Source organism: Trichosurus vulpecula, chromosome 3 (assembly GCF_011100635.1).
Source record: "Trichosurus vulpecula isolate mTriVul1 chromosome 3, mTriVul1.pri, whole genome shotgun sequence".
Taxonomy (NCBI): domain Eukaryota; kingdom Metazoa; phylum Chordata; class Mammalia; order Diprotodontia; family Phalangeridae; genus Trichosurus; species Trichosurus vulpecula.
This window is the reverse complement of record NC_050575.1, coordinates 114,144,202-114,166,031: the sequence shown is the minus strand read 5'-3', so window position 1 is coordinate 114,166,031 and position 21,830 is coordinate 114,144,202. Positions and strand designations below refer to the sequence as shown.

The 21,830-nt window shown below is 37.3% G+C and overlaps 1 protein-coding gene across 2 annotated transcripts in view; it reads left to right on the top strand.

Moving 5' to 3' along the window:
- CSNK2A1 (casein kinase 2 alpha 1) overlaps nt 1-21,830 on the top strand; it is a 56,791-nt gene that overhangs the window by 19,176 nt on the left and 15,785 nt on the right. The window contains exons 2-7 of one of the 2 annotated variants that reach the window (XM_036749098.1): nt 6,337-6,384; nt 14,343-14,552; nt 16,229-16,340; nt 19,158-19,259; nt 19,768-19,818; nt 21,296-21,355. In XM_036749098.1, coding sequence (XP_036604993.1) covers nt 14,452-14,552; nt 16,229-16,340; nt 19,158-19,259; nt 19,768-19,818; nt 21,296-21,355 — 426 coding nt within the window. In that variant the 5' untranslated portion in view covers nt 6,337-6,384; nt 14,343-14,451. The remainder of the gene's footprint in view (nt 1-6,336; nt 6,385-14,342; nt 14,553-16,228; nt 16,341-19,157; nt 19,260-19,767; nt 19,819-21,295; nt 21,356-21,830) is intronic. The other variant, XM_036749097.1, reaches the window with a different exon arrangement.

Here is a 21,830-nt window from a genome sequence, read left to right as displayed (position 1 = left end):
GGTTGATATGTCTCCATTGGGTCTTTGATCTCATAGGTGTGGGTACTCCCTTTCCTCCTACAAATTACAACTAGTGCAAAGCTTCATTTTGCATGATTCCTGCCTGAACCCTTTCATTAATTCCCCAAAGTATTATCTATGTAATGCTTTAATTGTCTTATATTTTTCGGATGTCTCTGCAACATTTAATTTGACCATTTACTGTTCCTTACTTGACTAGCCATATTGAAAAACTAAGTATTTTAGTAATTTCAGACTAGACTGAGTTCCATTCTTTGTTGATAAAAATGCTATGCAATTAACATAGCATTTTGTTCGTGTATCCTAGCTTCTTACGTACTTGAAATACTCTTTTTATAAAATATCTGACTTATTTTGTTTACACTATTAATTTGTTTAGCCACTGTTTTTATAATGAAGAGGTAATGGTCCAAGTTCAGAATTAGAATAAATTGAATTAATAAGGTTTTCTTTAAAATACGGAAACAGTAATATTAAATATAATTCAAACTTGCATTGTTTCAGAGACTCAAGAACATTGTTTTTTGTGTCCCTGATCTCTTATAATTTTTTACTTTAATTGGTGGCTTTTTTTTCTATCACTAGAGTTTCTCCCATTATCCTTCCCCCTTTCCCTCCCAGTGAAACGTCCTATATGACAAAGAATATTTTTTAAAGAAAATAAGTGGGGTGGGGGAAATTGGCAAAACCAGCCAGCACATTGGAAAAGTTTGAAAATATATGCATTGAAACTGTGGACCTCCCACATCTGCAAAGGATTGGTTGGAGAGGCTGTCTTCTCGTATATCTCTTTGGGGGCATGCTTGTTCTTCGTAATTTCACAAAATTTGCTTGATTTTTGTGGTTCCTTTTGTAATTTTGCAACATTTACTTGATTTTTGTGGTTTTTTCCATTACATTGTTGTAGTCATTTTGTATATTGTTCTCTTTGCTCTGCTTGCTTCACTTTGCCATCAGATCGTGTCTTTTCCATGTTTCTCTATATTTGTCATACACATGGTTTCATGCAACATAGTATTTCATTACATTTATGTACCACGATTTGTATAACAATTCTCTAATCAATGGATATCTACTTTGTTGGCAGTTCTTTGCTACCACAAAAAGAAGTGCTATAATAAGAAGTGTTGGTGTATATGGAGACTTATCAGCGACATCACATTTAAATTGGAAATTTGGTTTTTTGAAATTTCTTTTAGGTGAGCAGTTAGATAAACATAGACTTTTAGATCCTAAATGCATTTCACAGTTTACCGAGCACTTTTTTCACCACAATCCCATGTAAGCATTATTATCCCCATGTTATAGATGAAGAAAATGAGACTCAGAAATGAAGTAACTAAGGATCATGGAATTTATAGTTAGGACCATAAAAAACTTGTAGCCCAGCCCTCTAATTTTATAGCTTGGAAAAACCAAGGTCTGGAAAATATAAGTGATTTTCTCAAGGCACAGAGATAGAAAGTAGAGCCCTGATTGGAACTCTCAAATCCATTACCCTAGGCATATCACATTGCCAAGAAAATATAACTAGAGAATGCCAAACTTGGGTCCAGAATCTGGGTCTTGAGAATGTAATCCTGTGCTATCATCCTTTACATCCCTTACCTTGTTTGTCATATAAATGTACAGTCTGGTTGAAAAAAGTTCCCAGCAACAGTTAAACTGTTAAAACAGTTCTCAGCATTGTTTGCTTGTAGAAGCTGTATTTTCCTCAGGAATACTTATTGGTATATTTACTGTGGAAATCTGTCTTCCTTATGAATAATTGATTTACAGTACATGGATTTTTTTTTTAATCTTGCTTCCTAGATATTGCCTTGTACTTAGATACTTGCCTTATAAATATTAGGGTTACAGTTTGTAAATTGTTGTTAGTTTAGAATTCCATTGGAAACTAGCTTCAGAGTAACTGTACCAACTGCAGGGGAAAGGCTGTTAAAACATTATTGTTAATTGGTTTTTCTGTGTCACACAACTTGATTTTATCTTTAGTTGCTAAAAATAAAAGGCAGTATAGTTGAACTGAACTTGGAATCAGAAGCCCTGGATTTGAGTCCCAGGATGCCTTTCAGTACCTTTCTGAACCTATTTTCTCTTGAAAATGAAGGGATTGTTTTATCTTAGAATCCAACTTCCTGATCAATGTGACAGTGACAAATATTTGTTACCTCACAAAGTTATTAAGAAGAAAACAACTTGTAAACTATAAAGTGCTACAGAAAGGTGAGCATATGTAAGAAATGATAAGCAGGCAAATTTCAGAAAAATCTGGACTTATATGAAATGAGTAGAACCAGGAGAAGAATGTTGTACATAGTAGCAGCAACATTGTGCAATGATATACTTATCTCTTCTCAGCAATACAATAATTCAAGACAATTCCAAAAGACTCATGATGGTAAATGCTATCCACCTCCAGAGAAAGAACCATGGAGTCTGAAAGCAGATTGAAGCACACTATTTTCACCTTTTTTCTGTTTGTTTTTTATTTCTTGTAGCTTTTCCCTTTTGTTTTGATTCTTCTTTCACAGCAAGACTAATGTGGAAACATGATATGATTCTATATGCAATAATAAAATAAATTAATGATCTCTAGTTTATGATTATGGGCTGACTTTTTAATGGGGAAAATAGTGAAGAGATTTTCTTATAGCTGACTGATAAAGTCCTGTTTTTAAAGTTTTAGCTTAAAAAATAAGGCTCTTACAATGCCCAAAGAGTCAGTGCCCTAAGCTTTGTTAGAAAAATCCTACAGTACACGTTACTTGATAGTAGAAAGAACACTGGACTCGATTCAGAATACCTGGGTTCAAATACCACAAGCTATACGGCCAAGGACAAATCTCTTCCACCTGTGAATTTCCTATCCCCCTTGAAATTTAACAGTTTTCTTAACCATAATCAGGAATAATAATTACTGCATTGCCTGCTTTGGAGAGCCATTGTGGAAGAAAAAATGCTTTGTGAATCATGAAGTCTAGCTGTTAGTAGCAAGAAGAATGGATTGTGTTATGGTCTGAAGCAGTTTTCTACTTAATGGAAATCTGTGAATTATTTTATGAAAAATGGCATCTTTTTGTGTTTAGATGTCAAGAGAGGTCGGATTCAAAAAGTCATAATTTTAGAGATAATTCCCATTTCATAGCATTTTAATGTTTATAAAGAGCAATGGTCATAATTCTGTGAATTATTCAATACAAATAATATTACTCCTGTTTTACAGAAGCATTAAATGAAAGAGTGAGGGAAAGGGAAGTGTCCATAGTCAGATACCTGGTATAGGAGAGTTGAGAAAAGAGCCTGCATCATCTGCTTCTTATCTAATATACAACCCACCCCTTAAAAATAAATAATAAAGCTGGTCATACAGTGACTGGCCTTCACATCTAAGTAACTTAAAATGGTGTACCTACAATTACTCTAAATTATTGAAGTTTAACATCAATAGTAGCTTCTTGTCTAACAAAGAGCCATCATGTCTAGAGGAGAGAAAAATGGAAAATACAAATTATTGGAGTACTTTAAAGTGGCATAACTTGGAGACAGTCCTCGTGTCCTTGATGAAGAGCTATTATTGTTGGAACCAGGAAGAGTAGGGTTCAGTACTTACCTCTGACACTGATACTGGCACATCCCTTCACCCGTTAAGTGCTCTACACAAATTTAAGATTATAAGTTGTAAAGGTGCTGACCTACCTTGCTAGAAGGAATTTTCTCATCTGAGTTACTTGTATCAGTGAAATCACAGATCCAGTTCCTATCCCTGTAATTGGGGAATATCTTTTTTTTTTAGTCATTTGTATTAGGTAACTCAAGGAAGGGCATTGTAGCCCCATTGTGTTCCCTTAGAACTTCTTCAGGCTCATTTCCTATTGTGAAATAAGGGATTTTAGACTAGTTAACTTTTGTGGGATCAGAAGATAAAGTGTCGCGTGAGAGGAATAGCAAAAAAGCCAGTGTCCCCATCATAAGTGTAGAGTAATAAAATGTAAGAACACTGGCAAGGTACAGCAGGAAGGGCTCAGAGTGTGGAGGTTTTAAATATCAAACAAAATTGTATATTTGGTCCTGGATAGCCAGACACTCTGCAAAGTGCTTTTTACAGAAATCCCATTTGATCCTGACAGCAATCCTGGGAAATAGGTGCTATTATCATAATTTTACAGTTGGGGAAAACCTGCAAAATGTAAATAATAGAGATCCATTGAAATTTGAGTCAGAAAGTAGGGATGTGGTCAGACCTGTGCTTCAGGAAGATCACTGACAGCTGATTGGAGGATAAACTGGAATGAGAAGGGATTTGTTGCAGGAAGATGAACCAGAAGGCTGTTGTGGTCCAGGCATGAGGTGACATGGGCCACATCATTATGGTGGCTGTGTGAGTAGAGAAAAGGAGACTTCCAGGAAAGATGTTGGGAAGGTAGACATGGCAACAGATTGAATAGGTGAGGTGAGGGCAAATGAGGGGTCAAGAATGACATTGAGGTTGTAAGCCTGGGCTACCAGGAGACTGGAATAATAATGAAAGTAGGAAGGTGAGAGGGCTTAGGAAGAAAAACATTCTATTTTGGCTGTATTGAAGTATCTACCAGACATCCATTTTGAGATGTCCAGTAAGCAGCTAGCCATGTGAGATTGGAGATTAGGATAGTGGTTAGGGCTGGATAAATAGATCTGAGAATTATTTGCATTGAATCCATGGAAGTTGATAAGATCACCAAATGAGAGAGTACCGAGGGACAAGTTCTAATCAGACAATAAACATTTATTAAGCACCTACTTTGTACCTGACACAGTGGTAAGCCTGGGTGGGTGGGAAATGCAAAAAGAGGCAAAAGACAGCACCTGACCTCAAGGAACTCACCAATGGGGAAATCCAGTAGGCAAACAAATATGTACAAATAAACTATATCCACAGGAAAAATAGGAAATAATTTAAGGGGGAAGGCATTAGAATTAAGAGGAATTGGGAAAAGCTTACTGTAGAAGATGGGATTTAAATTAGTCCTTGAAGGATGTGAGAGAAACCAGTAGACTGAGATGAGGAAGGAGAATATTCCAGGCATGGGGAACAGCCAGAGAAATACTTGGAAGCAAGAGAGAGAATGTCTTATCCATGGATCAGCAAGAAAGCCAGTGTCACTATATCAAGGAGTGCATGCTGATGATGAGTAAGGTATAAGAAGTATGGTGGGGGGAGGTTGAACCTACATTTTAGGAAAATCACTTTGGTGACTGAATGGAGGATAGGTTGGAGTAAGGAGAGACTTGAGGTGGGAAGACCCATCAACAGGCTACTTCAGAGGTCCAAGCATAAGGTGATGAGGGCCTGCACCAGGTGTGGCAGTATCAGAGGAAAGAAAGGGGCATTTTTGAGAGATTTCAGAGATGAATTCAACAGGTCTTGGCAACAGATTGGATATGTGGTGAGGGAGAAGGAAAATAGTGTTTGAATCAAGGATGACACCTGGGTTTTGAGGTGGTTCCCTTGACACTAATGGGAAGGTGGGAAGGGAGAGGTAGTGTTTGGGGGAAAAGATAATGAGTTCACTTTTGGACGTGTTGAGTTTAAAGTGTTTCCTGAACATCCAGTTCAAGATAGCTGAAAAGCCATTGGATTTAGGGCAGCTAGGTGGCGAAGTGAGTAGAGCACTGGCCCAGAAGTCAGGAGCTCCTGAGTTCAAATCCAGCCTCAGACACTTGGCACACTTACTAGCTGTGTGACCTTGGGCAAGTCACTTAACCCCAATTGCCCATCCTTCCCCCCTGCAAATATATATACATATATAATATATATATGTGTGTGTGTGTGTGTGTGTGTGTGTGTGTGGCATTGGATTCAGCAGAGAGATTAGGGCAGGGTAGGTAGATTTGAGAATCATCCACCTGGAGATAACTTAAATCAGTTGGAGTCAATGAGATGGCTAAATGACTTAGTATAGAGGAAAAAGAAAAAAGGGCCTGGGACAGAGCCCTTTTGGACACCTGTAGTTAGAGGGTGTGAGTTATATGAAGATCCAGCAAAAGAGATTGAGGAGTGGTCTGATTTGGTACTTGTGGGACACCCACAATTAGTGGCCATGACCTAGAGGAAGATAGGATGTAAAGGAATGGTCACACAGGAAAGAACCAAGTAGGAGAACCAGGAGAGAACTGTGTCCCTAAAACCTGAAAACTCCCTTTATTCCTGTCCCCTTCTTACCTTGGAAGATCCCTCCATCCCTGCCACCGCTTCCTCTAATTGGTCAGTTTTTCCTGGAACCTCCATTTTAAGGAAAAGCACCCATGCTAATCATGTTCATTCTTCTTCAGGCTCCACTCCTGACTCCAGACTTCCTTCTCCACCATGCCTCTTTACAGGTACCTTTCCAATCTCCTCCTACTCCCTACCCCCCAGGTTCATAACTAGCTACTAGATGATCCCTAAGGTCCCTTCTGGCTCTGACATATTATAATCTTTTCCTTTTAATTTGTGTAGGCAGGCATATATTCATAAATAGAATCTCCAGCTTAGAAGAGTTAGTTATAACCTATTCACAGTGGCCTCCCATTTGAGTCTCTCTGCTTTGGTTCTCTCTTCCCATTCAATTGCATCTTCCATCCAGCTGCCAGAGTGATTTACCTTAATCACAGATCTAGCCGCCTCACTCAGTAAATTCCAGTGTTTCCCTGCTGCTTTTAGGATCAAATATAAACTTCTTTCTTGGGCTTTTAAAGCGGTTTGCAACATGGCCTCAACCTATAGTCCCAATTTATTATATGTAATACCCTTCATGTACTTTATGGTTTAACTATACTGGCTTTCTTGATGTTCCTCACATAACTCTGCATATATAATTTCAGTGCCTTTATACTGGCCATCCTCCATTGCTGGAAAGTACTCCCTTCTCACCTATGCTTCATAGAACCCCTTTTCCTGCAGGACTCATTTTGAGCACCATTTCCTATATTTTGCCTTTCCTGATTTTTCCCAACTGCTAGTGCCCTCTTTCCCTAAAGTACTTTGTATTCTGTGTATACTTAAATGTGTACGTGTTTTCCCTGACAGAATATAAACTCCATGAGAGGAGGGACTACTTTGTTTTTTGTCTTCATGTCCCCCAGTGCCTAGTATAATGCCTGACAGACATTAAGTGCTTTGAAAATACTTGTTGGTTGATTCATCTAGGTCAGCCTTCTCATTTTACAGATAAGGAAACTGAGGCCCAGAGAGGGGAGGAAGTGTGGCCAAGATCAAACTGATCCTCTGGTTAAAAATCTGGTATTATTTTTCACATGTTTATAAATCTTTTCAAAGTATTATGTAAGTCTAAAATAATTTTGCTGTATTTGAATAATAATGGCTTTATGGTTACAAGGCAATTTACATGTATTATCTAATTACATCTTGGTAATAATCATTCAAGATTACTATAGCAAGTATATCGATTTTACTGATGAGAAATCTGAGGCCAGAGAAGCCAGTGACTTAAATATAGTCATTATATTATTATATTATGTTGTAGTGTCAATATTAAAACTCCTTTCTACTGACATAGTCTAGTATATATAATAATAGTCTTATTATAACATGATAAAGCAGTACTGGATTTAGAGTCAGAGGACATACATTGTTTGTCCCAGTTCTGTACTAGTTCTACCTACGTGACCTTGGTCTAGTCACTTAACCTCTCTGAACCTCAGTTTCCTTGTGTGTAAAATCGGGGTGTTGATCTACTTGGGGTCTGAGTCCTTTGGAGCTCTAAGTCCTATGATTCTAGTTGGCCCTAATTTCTGTGCTCCTCTAAGTTTCTTCCCACCTGTTATTTTGTTTCCTAGCTTTTTTTTCCTGTGTTTAGTTCTCCTGGGCACCATTTTATTCCCCAAGATTCTTCTAAAGAATGCTGAGCATTGTGGGGTTACATTGCTACAGATCAAGAATCCCTGGTGTAATTCTCACTGCCTAATGAAGGGTAACCATTTGGAATTGGTCTGAATGGTGATGTTTATGTTTGACAGTGTGAAAAAGTGGTTGATTATTAAATAGTTAACTAGTAGAGAATTATATCCGCTAGTTCATAATTTAGATCCCATCTGACAGAGTCAGAAGCTGCAGGGGTCATTTTAGACAAACACTTGAGAATCTGGAGAGTTTCATAGTAATTAACTTTGCTCTTGGCTAAAGAGCAAACCAAACTCTTAATAAGGGCAGAAAGAAGCAAGAAAGAACCCAGAGCCTGTTAACTGCAGTGTTAACTCTTGTCTGGCTGGAAATGTACTTTTGATAGTAAACAGTTCGAACAGTCTAAAGTTGGGTTGTGGAGGTTTTCATAGTCTGGTAATTGAGTGGTTGTTGTTCTCTTGAGCTGAGATCGTGTTTTATGATATTATGCTCCCCCATTTTGACAGTTGGATGTCAGAATTACCAATAACTCATTTCTAAAGCACTTGAGGATTTGTAGAATGCTTTTACCACACCAGCCCGTTAAGGTAGATTGTATTTATGCTTTGCAGATGAGACTGAATGGCTTGCCCAGTGGGACTTGAACCCAGGCCTACTGACACCAAGTCCAGTGCTTTTTCCCATTATGCTGTGTTGTCTTACCAGAAGTGGGTTAACTGTAGTGTCTAAAGCTTTTGTCTTCTAAGGGAAACAAAGCATGATGGACCTGTCGCTTGTGGAATCTTAGAGGCTATCTAGTCCAACAGTCCCCCTCCCCGCATTGAAGAATCTGAGACCCAGAAAAGAGATGTGACCAAGCAGAGCCAGATTATGAACCTTTGATTCTACATTCGTTGTTCTCCCCTTAGAACATGCTGCCTTGTCATGCTTAAGTGGGAGGGCCCTAAAGTTTGCCAAGAGTATTATGTATGTGTGTGTGTGTGTGTATCTATATATATATATATATCTATATAACACCTCAAGAACCCTATGAGGTAAGTACTACAAATCATATTATGCCTATTTTATAACTGAGGAAGATGGAGGTTTAGATGAGTTAAAGAAGTGACTTGCCCATGCTCACCTAACTAGAAAGTAATGAAAGGAAGGTATCTTTGGATCATGAAGCAGTTTTTTTTGTCTTTGTGGAAAAAGAAGAAACACCCATTGCAATGACATTATTCACCTTTTCTCTAATGTTTTATGGCTTATAAAACTTCGTGTAACAACCCTTAGGGTTAGTTGTAGTATCTTCATTACAGATGAAGGAATCTGGTCCAAAGAGAGCGTCACAGACAATAAACTGCAGAATCAGGACCTAGGATTTTCTGACTCATGACAGCATGGAAGGAACACTAACCTTTTAAAAACCTGCATTCAGGTTCCAGCTTTCCCATTTGTTAGCTGTATAACATTAAGTGAGACACAACCAGAGAAGCAACCTGGTGTGGTATATATGTAAAGTGTTGAATTTGGTATCTGGAAACCATGATTCAGATCCACCCCACATACTACCATAGGTGATTATGGGCAAATCACTTAATCTCTCAGAGCCTCAATTTTCTCATCTGCAAAAAGGAGGTGATAATATTTGATCTGCCTACCTCTTAGGGTACTTGTGAGAAAAGAATTTTCTAATACCTTGAATAATGCCTGGCAGATACTAGACACTTAAATGCATATTTATTGGTTGATTACTTCTGAGTTTCCTCAATATGTAGAATGTGGGGGTTGGATTAGATTATTTCTAAGGTCCCTCCCAGGTCATAGTCTAACATAAATACCTAAATATATTGTTGCTAACAAAGAAAGCAGCTGATCTTACATTTTTTTATACTTAGTTTATCTAATTACTACCTAATTATTTACAGGGATAGAACAGGAAATTAGACCTTGTCTTTTTGCATCTCAAGATAATGGTCTTTTCAGGCATAGAAATTAGTTACAGTATCCTGTCAGCTATCACTGGATAAGAGAAGTAGCAGGAGTCATTTCAGATCATTACTTTAACCTCTTAGTTACTGACAACTTGGAAAGTTAATAAGCCATTATTTATCTATTACAGAATACTTACCTTTGAATTCTAATTGGGTAAGGTATATGGGATGGGTTTCCAAAATATGATTTAAATAGATTAGGGCCCCTATATTCTAAAAATGATCTGGCTTTGTGTCTAATCATGTTAATAGCTTCCAAAATACATTACATCATATAGTTACAAGGTATTTTGACTACATTCTCTGATCTTCATAATTCTATGTCAGATATTCTTCCCCAGAAGGTATAAACTTCTAGAAGTGAAACTACTTATCCAGTGTCAAACTGCTACCAGGGTGACATTCAGGAGAGCCAAGTTCAAATCTTATGACTCCAATTCCATTGCTTTCTGTTATGCCACTAATAAGAATATTTGTAAATCACCTGCAAATAATTGTTACTCTAAAGTAAGTGTATATGATGGTTGTCTGTGCCAATATCTTCAAAGTAAGGATAGGGGCCAGCTTGGGGACTGTGGCCTGATACCATGGGATGTGTCAGCAACTAGATGGTTGTTAGATGGGTCATATACTACCCTCCCTTTGATAGCCCATTGTGAGGCTTCTCTGCGGTTAAACTTATCTTTACCACCCAGCATTCCTCTACTGAACCTTGTTCTTCTGCTGTGGAAATTCCCAGCCTTTCCTTCTTGGGGAATGTGAGGAGAGAAGAAAAATTGGCTCCTGCAGGCAAATTATAAGCTAACCACTACCTGAGGACCTTCTGCTATACAGATGTACAGTAGTACCTTCACATGCATACCACTGATTACTTACTCATGTCTCCCAAGATCACCTCTTGGGATCAAGAGTAATGACTAGGTAAGAGCCCATGTTCCCCCACTTCATTTACAGTGGGACAGCAAGTTGAACAGAATAAGCAGACATGGATGGATTACCAAGAATCATAAATCTTATTACATTAACTTTCACCTTGAGCTCAGTTCTCTTAAAAATTTCTGTTAACTATTTAGGATACAGCCGTTCTTCCAGTCTCCTAAATTTGAAACATTGGTATCATCTTAAAGTCCTCACTCTCCCTCATTCCACACATCCAGTCAGGTACAAGATCTTGCCATTTTTACCTCCACATCTCTCAAATCTGGCCCCTTCTTTTTACTCACACAGTTGCCACCCTAATTGAAACCTTTATCACTTGTCACTTGGACTATATATTACATTAGACTCCTTAATTTATCTCCCTGCCTCAGATCTCTCTCTGCACAATGCTGCCAGAAATAATTTATAAATAAGTAAATATACACATGGGGGGTTGGGGTATCTGCTCACATTTTTTAGTGATGATAGATAATCAAAAAAATTTAGATACCACTGGTTTATGCAGTACAGAAAGTAATTTGGAAAGAAATGAGTTTAAATTTCCCCTTTTTTAAAATAAATCAGTCCTTCACATCATAAAAAATATATCTTCTGGGACTCTCAGTCAGCAAAGAGTAAACAAAACATTTTAAAACTATATAATAGAAAACAAAAAGGAATTCAGAAGAGAACAAGGCAATTTTGCTACTGCTTTGTTAAATTTAATATTTACTTTTTACTATGTAACAGGAGTTCATAATTTCATAAGTTCATCATTTTCTTTTTCTGTTGACTAAATTCATGAGAGAAAAGAAAAATGGACAGTGTCCTCAAGTGGCGGTCAGGAGACCTGGATTTTGTTTCATTTCTAGCCTCTTTCCCTATCCCCCTCCCTCCATTTCTTCCTTTTGAGATTATAATATCCTCTGCTTAGGACTTCACAAAATTGTTGTGATGATCAATGAAGCAATGGTGTGGAAAAGCTATATAAATGCATTTTATTATTGTTATTAATTGGAATATTATATTGATAATTCTGTCCTAGGTCAAGCTCCAGTGAACACTTACTAGCCAAGGTTTTGGGGAATAGATGCTCATTGCTGTTTTGTGTCCTGACCATTTCTATATGGCATATAAATTTCTCAATTAGAAAATAACTTGACAGTTATTTTTCCTGTTTTGAAGTTTTTTTAAAGCCTTTTTGTCAATAGCAGGTGAAAAATCAATGTAATGTCATAAATGGCAGGTAGAAACCAGGGGAAAAATATTTTAAGCAAAAACAGACTGGTATGCTGGTCATAACATAGGGTTGTGTTTTGGTTAATACCCAGTGACTGTTACTTAAGTTTGGGCAATATAATATAGGGTCCACAGATGGATATGGGATTCCTTCAAATGAGTGAGTTTATAAGTGAATGTTCAGGGTTTTGAGTCTCTTGTGGTTCATGCTGCAGGAAGGGAGGAGGTGGGTCCTCAAAGGTTTGTTAGGTTTTTCTTTTGGAATGGCAGTACTAGTTAGTGTAGCAGTGTCTTCAGTATAAATTGGATAGTTTGTGTTTGTTCCACTTAAGTGAAAAGCCAGGCACTGGTTTTTGCTTGCTGTCTCATCAGACTATTTGGTAGCTGGTGTGTTGTAAAGACAGAGGCCCCTTTGGAAGGTACTTATGAATACAGAGATATTTTGTTCTTTGAGTCTGAGTTCAGCTGCTTAATAGCTTGTGACCTTGGGCCCGTCACTTAACCATCCTTCTTGTCCTATATCTATGATTTGTCCTTTGACCACATAAGTGATTTGAATATATTTTTATTTTATATTTTGAGTATAACAATTCAGTATACAAAAAAAGAACAAGATTGTATATGAAACCAAGTACAGTTTTTTAAAAGGAAAGAATTTCAGGAAATGGCTGGAGTGGACTTAACACACAGCCCAACTTACCTTTTGTAGAATTGATTTCTAATCTGCCTTTTCACAATTGTACTAAACAATTTAGGATTTCTTTGAACTTGGGTCCAAATCCTGTCTTTGTCATTTACTACCTAGGCAAGACACTTGCCTCTTGGGCCCTCCATTTCCTCATCTTTAAAAGGAGGTGGTTGGACTAGATACCTTGCAAGGTTCTGTCCAGCTCTGAATATGGTTCTATGAGAAACAGGGTATAGAACTATTTCTCCTAGGCAATTATTATTCACTTAAAGATATGTTGAGAACCTACTGTGTGTATAACATTGTGCTTGCTCCTTTGGAGAATGCCAATATATCTAACATTGTTTCCCTTTGAGAATTAATAATCTAGTTAGGGAGATAAGGTATACATACATATTAAAGTAAAGGGGACAGTGGCAAATGATAAATATTGAGTAGTTGTACAAATAATTTTATTTTCTCTAACTTAGAACACATAACTGGTTCAGTCCACACATTGAATGAAACAAAATTTAATTTCAGTTTTGAAATTCTGCTTTTATTTTTAAATGCTAGTTGGTAAAATGGAATGAGTCATTTACTTGGATTACAGTAGTGGCATTGGTGATTGCAGATGTTATGATATTACTATATGAGGTTCCCAAAACAATAGTATTAAACTAATATCTCTCTGTCACAGAGTTTTTTTAAGAGGTCCAACAAAAAGGGAGTGGTTTAGCTCAGCTTTTGGCAAGTACTAAGAAAGTACTCTGATCACATTAATCAGTGTACCTTTATTTAGTACACTGATCCTCTGGTACCTCTGATACCTTTAACTCTGAGCATCCACCTGGAAAAGGCATTTAAAAGGTAAAAATTCCAGGCCTAACAAATAACTTGTGGTGTATAAAATTTGGGGTCTTATTAGTAGGTGCATCTTATCCTTCCATATTGGTCTTCTCGCTGTGCATATCTCTGCAGTATTGGGAAAGTTTCAGTGTCTTCATTGTTTACTGGATAGACAACTTATTTAGTGTGTCTTTTGGAAGGTACTTCATGATGTGACCCCACCTACCTAGCCAGACTTACCTTCTGCTGTTCTCTCTCTCTGTTAGAAACAAACCGGATTACTCATTTACCCCACCACCAAATTATTTTTCCCTCATCTGTTCTCACTGTACTTTCTGCTTTTCTTAGACACTTAAACAAATTTCTATTGCATTTATTGATTCGCATAACTTTTTCTCCCAATTAAATTATAAATTACTCGAGTAGATGTTTTTATCTTTGCACCATATGTATTCTAATAAGCCATAATAGTTACATTTAAATGTTGAATGTTGGATCCCAAATCCTTTTTTTTTTTCCTGGAAACATGAGATGTCCAAGATTTCCTTACAAAGGTCTCAAATGATCCTCCATAATATGGGAAGAACTGAATCATTTTAAGGATAGTTTGGATTTTCATATAGCAATAAGTACTGTGGTTGATACATTTAAGAGAGGTTTGTTGATAAGTCATAGAGCCAGAGGTATTCTTGGGAAGAGTAGTATTTGTGAGCCATTCCTTCCCTCCTTCCTTCCCCATTACGGTTTTTTTTTTTTAAGTAACCCTTTGTTCATTTTGTTTCTGCAGTTGGAGAAAACAAGGGGTCTAAACAAGGCCTTACCCCTAGTTGGCTCTGAATTAAGTGACTACCAGAACTTTAACATCAAGTCCAGCTTTGCCCGCCAACCTGTCTGACATGTCGGGACCCGTGCCAAGCAGGGCCAGAGTTTACACTGATGTTAACACGCACAGACCCCGGGAATACTGGGACTACGAGTCACATGTGGTGGAATGGGGGTAATTGTCTTCCCTTGCTTCAGTCTGTTCCCCCAAAGGCCCTGACCGTTGTTGGATTTGGCTTTGCAGTGTCTGGAAAGCTACCTGTTTGTGCAGCTGTAATACATTAAGGTTAAGGCCAGTGTCACAGCTTGCATACATCTTAGATGTGAAAGTTCTGTTACCATCTCAGAGAAATAATTTTGTTTCATTGACAAAACCAGTGAGTCCTAGCATTCTTTCCTTGGTATAAAGCATTTACCTTAGATATAACTGTTATATATAAAGCAAATTAGACTTCTCTGGAAATACTTTGTTAACCCAAGGAGTTTTGAGGATAGTATAACAATTGGTACTTAGATATGTTAAGGAAACCCCCAAATCTTGTCCAAGGTACTCTTGGGATTAGGGAACTTTCTTCTCCTACCCTTCAGGATTTTGAGGTTATATCTCCTGAATATTGTTCCTTTTTTTATGAAGTACAAAATAAAATCCCTCAGTGCTTGTCTTTGTTAGAAGACTATATGTCCTTGGAATTTGGCCCAGATGTTCACTTGAGCAGTTATAGTGTCATTCAGTGCAGTTTGTTTAATGGTGGTAGTACCCATTTCCTCCCCAGAGTGATCCATATTTATCAGTTCATACCCTGAGTGTAAGCACAAAAAAAAGTAATAAAATATATAGAGAAGGACTGCCATTTCCTTCCTATTGTATTTTCTTGGCAAATGGATAGGTTCCTGTATGATTTCCCTATGCTTTCCAAGTATAGAAGGACACTTGGACTCTTGGCTGTAGGTTTCAAGTGGGCTGGTACTTTTTTTAAGAGTTCATTGCAACTACATAAGGAGATGGTAAGTCTGCTCAGATAAGGATCAAAAGCCAGTAGTAGTTAGTATATGTTGATAATCTAGCATTTCCACTCTTGTATTTCAGTCTCTGAGCTATTTAGATAATACCTGTATTTCTACTTACAGCAACCTTGACCACTGTCTTAATTTAAAGAATGCTTTGGACTTAGTTCTATTTAAATGTCTCTAAACATCTCTGTCAAATTTTTGGCATACTGCCATATAGCATACATGAATTCCTTCATTTATATGTTTATAGAAGAATAGAAATGGAACAACTAAGCTTAACTTGTCCAAATTGTAAAGCACTTATACCATACCTGTTATCATTTTCATATTTATGTACATTCATAGTACTTCAAACCCTCCCATTATGTCTGGATCCATTTTAATTGTTTGAATAAAATATATGGCCAATTAACTATTTAGTTGACTTCTAGAATCTCACTTAAGCGCTCATAAAAGGGCCTGTTTGGTACTTTTGTGGAGCGCAATTATCCAAAGTAGGAAGCAGTAGAAGTGAACATTCTTTAACCTCTAGTTTGTGCTTAAGTAGAGGAAAAGACCTATGTCTCTGTGGTTCATGAGCTACAGAATAGCCTACTGAAAATTTCTTCTTTCCTTTCTAGGCTTTAACTGGGGCTGTCTTTTAAGATGTACATTACAAAAATGAAAGGATACATTTCACAATTTACCGGGTTTTTACAAATGTAAATATAGTTACAGTCATTTTTAAAACTTCTTACTGCCTTCCCTGGTTAAAAAAGATAGGCCTTCATAAGAAGACTTGTTTCTTGGTAGTAAATAAATGTAAAGTCTTTTGAGACTGATGGTGTTCTTTGTTTGCAGAAACCAAGACGACTATCAACTAGTTCGAAAGTTAGGCCGGGGTAAATACAGTGAAGTATTTGAAGCCATCAACATCACAAATAATGAAAAAGTAGTTGTTAAAATTCTCAAGGTAAGTGAAGGGAGAGATTTTAATATTCAGAGATAATTTGAAATGGAGTCTTTTGTTACTGTTTTAGTAGTAGGAAAGTAATAGGCACTAGTACCTTGAATTTATATATCACTGGTGATTTTCAATGAATTTTTATACCTGTCTTATTTTCTAATAACTGTATATGAAGTAGGTAAAGCAGGTTTCACTGTTTGAGGTGCAGTGGATATAAGTGACTTGTCTGAAGTCATAACTAACTAGTTAATAGCAGAACCAAGGCTAGAATCCAGTTCTTAATAACTTATGCTTCCATACTACCCAGTATTATTTCTCTCTATGTTGATATATAGAGGACAGCAAAAAAGTTTTAAATAAAATTCTTGATCTCTGGGAACTTAACTGATTAACTTAACTTGTCAAATGAACATATTAGAATGAGAGAAATAAAGGAATTATGAACGTTTAGAGAAAAGAAAAATCACTTCTAGTTGCTGAGAGCAAGAAATGCTTCACAAAAGGAGACTGACTTGAACTGGGACTTAAAAAGCTGGAGGATTTAGACAGCTTTGGAGAGGTATTCTAGAAGGACCAAATTACTTCAAATTCCATATATATATATAAGTGAATGTGCATGTATATATATATGTATGTGTATACATATATATATAGAGAGAGAGAGAGGACACAGGGTGAGTTGAAGATGAAGGGAAGATATCTAAAAGAAATAAAATCAAATTAAGGGATGAGAGAGGAATATATTGAGAGAGGGAGATAGGGAGAGATAGAATGGGGTGGATTATCTCGCATAAAGGTGGCAAGAGGAAGCAGTTCTGTGGGAGGAGGGGAGAGGGCAGGTGAGGGGGGAATGAGTGAATCTTGCTCTCATCAAATTTGGCCTGAGGAGGGAATACCATACATACTCAATTGGGTATCTTACCCCACAGGAAAGAAGAGGGAAGAAGATAAAAAAAAAGGAGGGGATGATGGAGGGGAGAGCAGGTGGGGGTGGAGGTAATCAAAAACAAATACTTTGGAAAGGGGACAGGGTCAAGGGAGAAAATTCAATAAAGGGGGATGGGATGGGAAGGAGCAAAATATAGTTAGTCTTTCACAACATGAGTATTGTGGAAGGGTTATACATAATGATACACATGTGGCCTATGTTGAATTGCTTGACTTCCTAGGGAGGGTGGGTGGGAAGAGAAGAGGGGAGAGAATTTGGAACTCAAAGTTTTAAAAACAGATGTTCAAAAACAAAAAAAAAAGTTTTTGCATGCAACTAGAAAATAAGATACACAGGCAATGGGGAGTAGAAATTTATCTTGCCCTACAAGAAAGGAAGGGAAAAGGGGATGGGAGGGGAGTAGGGTGACAGAAGGGAGGGCTGAATGGGGAACAGGGCAACCAGAATATATGTCATCTTGGAGTGGGGGCGGGGTAGAAATGGGGAGAAAATTTGTAATTCAAACTCTTGTGAAAATCAAGGCTGAAAACTAAATATGTTAAATAAATAAATTTTTTTAAAAAATTCAGTATTTTTTATACTCTACACAGCTGGGAATCAAAATTATCTAGCTGGGGAGGTGTATTAACAAAAGGAAAATAGTGTTTTAGCTGCAGTTGACAAGGTAGAAAGATGTTAAGGTCCTCCAAATAGTGGGAGTAGAAAGTTTCTAATCACTTTCTGGAGTTATAGGTACCCATTACAATTAGGAATCATTTCTTCACTTAGCACTCTCTCTTACTTGGCACCCTGGGAATTATGTCTTTTCTGAGTAACGTTTTGGGGGTGACGAGTGTTTGTGTAGCACATGCTCTGTGTGTGCGTGCGTGTGTGCGTGCGTGTGTGTGTGTGTGTGTGTGTGTGTGTGTGTGTAAGAGAGAGAGAACACATGAACCTGGACTTATGGGTCAGTTCACTAAAAAGGGATCAACATTAATTTATTCAGTGCCTAGTATGTTAAACCACAACCTTGTAAAGAAGTAAAAACAAACATCTAAGTAGCAAAAAAAAAAGTTAATGATGTTAAAGTGACAGGACTAGTTAAAGCAAAAAGGTCAATATATATAGTAGAATGCACGTTTCTTGAGGGCAGGGACTACAGTCTCATTTTCGAGAATGCCTAGCATTAATAATGCTTAATAAATGTGTTAATTGAAGGCAATATAGGCTATATGCTAAATGGAGTCTATATAGACCAACACTGCAGAAAAAGAGGGCATTGACTATGGGTTAGAGTAGATGGCTATTGTGGCCCCTTCTAGTTAAAAAGATTGTGACTCTAGTATTATAATCAGAAAAGGATTATAATAATGTAAAATTATAAAATATAATCAGGAAAGACCAGGACCTTGAAGAGAGGGATAGGATTCAAGTAAGGGAGAAAGAGTTGAAGTGGTAATATCATGTAGTTAGGCAGGAATAGGAATAGTTTGTTCACTGTTCCCTAAATACAGCTATCTGGCTGAGGGTTCCTGTGTTGTCAGTCATTCTAGTTACAGTGGGTAAGTTAGCTTTGAATTCAAGACCAGTAAGTTTCAATTGTGAGGTATTTTGAGAATAGCTTGGAGAGACAGGCATTTAACTTCTCAGCTACTCGTTTAAATTTTTACTTTTTAAACTTTTACAAAGAAGAATAGTTAAGATTGCATTGGATTTTCATGAGAGTGCATTATAGACCATAGCCATTTCCATGCAAGATATGCCAGGGCCACCATGAAGGTCCTATTTTATGCATATGTAATATAACTGGTAGTCATAGCTTTGTGTATCTTTTTTACATATTGAAATACTCTTGAATATCATATTTTACTAACATGACTTTCTCCCCTTTTTAGCCTGTAAAGAAGAAGAAAATCAAGCGTGAAATAAAGATTTTGGAGAATCTGCGAGGTGGCCCCAATATTATCACGCTGGCAGATATAGTAAAAGACCCCGTGGTGAGTATGGTAGCAGTTAGCAAGGCCCACTGAGTTTGGGTTTGACTTAGAATAAAACTGGCCTCTTTCTGTTTTTCCCTCTGCCCTTAAGTCCCTGCTTTTGAAATGCTTAATCAGATCAACCATTTAATCAGATTAGCTTCTTTCTTTCAAATAGACCTCCACCCACAGACTATTTCTTATTCTTCTAGGATAAGAGACTGATAGCACTGGAAACTGAAATGTGTTAATCCATTTTGCAAACTCAGGTCCGATGCAGATGGGCACGCATTTTGGGCTGCCTAGAGCCTGGTGAGACTTCAGCTCCATGTCTTCTGTCTGAATCCATCCCAGAAATTACCTAAGTGTGGTGATTATCTGAGGGGGGAGGGATCTTAGCACTAGAGGGTTTTCTGCTACTGAGGCTGAGGCCGAGACTGCCAAACTCACCACAAAGAGCCTGCAAAACAGTGTGCCAGCCAAAGATTTCAGTGTTGTTGCTAATTTTTGTTTTCTTTTTTTTCCCCAGTCACGAACACCTGCCTTGGTTTTTGAACACGTAAACAACACAGACTTCAAGGTACAATATGTGATGGACCTTTTCCGTTGTTGATTTTTGATCTGTTACGTGACTTTTCACTAGAAGTGATTCCATCAGAAGGGCCTGCATCTAAGTTGCTTTAAAAGGGAATATATCATCTTGACATAGGATATTTCAAGATATAAAATCTCAACAATTTATGCATTTTGCCACAACGCATTTGATAGTGCCTAACAGAAATCTGTATTTCACTTCTCACTACCCTGACCCACTTGCTGAAAGATTTCCCCTGATGTCTGAACAGAAGAAAGCAGTACTGCATGCTTAGTTAGGATCTACGCTGAGATGTGGTTTCTAAGAACACATTATTGTGTCTAAAAGCAAGGGCCTTCTTTATATGCCACAAGGCAGGTTCCCCACCCCTGCCTTAGGATAATTATGAAGCTCTCTTAGCTTCTTACCTTAGGATAATTATGAAGAACTTCTAAAAAGCTCTGAAGCTTTTAAAATAACCTTTACTGCTTGATGTGACAGTAGATCAAATCCTGTTAGAACACATACTACTTTTATAAAAAAAGGATTTCCTAGCCTCATCCTGTGACAGTTATTTTAAATAGTTTTCAGTTCAACAAAATTCTTTCATGACCAAAAATTGTCTAGACTATAGGAGCTCAGAGAATTTTGGAGTTATAAAGAGATTTGACATGCATTTCATCATTCCTGTAACAGGAATATCGAAAATTTCCTTTGGCAACCAAAAAAAAAAAAAGGAAAGAATAACATACTGTTTAGAATCAGATTAATAATACCTGGAAAAGCCCTCTTAGAGCATCATCAGCATCATCATCCATTTATTAAATAACCAAAAAAAGTCTGCAGCTCTTTGGAAACTGAAGAAAAGATTATCAGATTGTGCCGTATTTGCTTTTGAATTGGGACTAGGACAAAAGCACTGTTGAATAGGCTCTGCATATTTGCCACCATTTTAATCCTACATGTTGGGTGATAGTCTGCAGGGTGCATAAACCAAGGATTGTATGTTCCCTATTGTGGTGATATTGTGTGTGCTCATCAGCTTTTTGTTAGTATATCACTGATCTAAGGAGAGGATCACTGTAGTATAGATAGAGCACTAAACTAAGAGGTGGGAATGCTAGGTTTGTTTACATCTCATTTATGAGTTTGGGCAGTTGACTTCCCATGGCCTTGGTTTCCTTCTTTGTACAATGAAGGAAATTGAGCTGTCACTTCATCTATAGTAGTCCTTCATGTATTTCCCCCACATAATGAGTCTAAATAGTTCCTCTTCACTTTACATACTGGGTTAAAAATTTCAAGTGTCCTTAATGTGAACTTTAGATGAGAGAAAGCAAGACCAGTAAGCTAGTTAGATTGGAACAGTGGTGCTTTGGAAAGTTATCAAAGTAGGACTCAATTTGAATTACTAGAAATAAATAAGAAATTACCTTTCTGTTGGCATTACTTCATCCTGAGCTATTGTATTTGTCTTCAACAGCAATTGTACCAGACGTTAACAGACTATGATATTCGATTTTATATGTATGAGATTTTGAAGGTAAGACTTTTGTTGATGATTTGGGGAATAAGCTTTATTATAATCAGATGTCTTCCATTGCTGAAAATAGGATGATCCTGAAAGTGGTCCTAAAATTCTTTATTGCCCAACTATTGTGCACAAAGCAAGAGTCTGCAAGAAAACACTTAAGTTTAAAAAAAAAAAGTCTTCCAAACTTTAGTATTTTCTCCCCTCTTCCTCTTTTCGGTGCTCATGGAAGTTGCTAAGAGGCAGATAACAATTAAAGCTGTTGTTGGAATTATTGGCTCACTGGAGGTTTTCAAGAAAAGACTTGATGACTGTTCGTTAGGGATTATTATAAGAATTGAATTAGATAGCCTTTGAAGTCCCTTCTAACTGAGATTCTGTGATTCCATGTAATTGATTGGTTCTGTTGAGACTAGTGAATTTACTATAAAATATGCAAGAAATTTGGCCTAGGAACCTCTTCTATGGTACCAAGTGGAACTGTGGG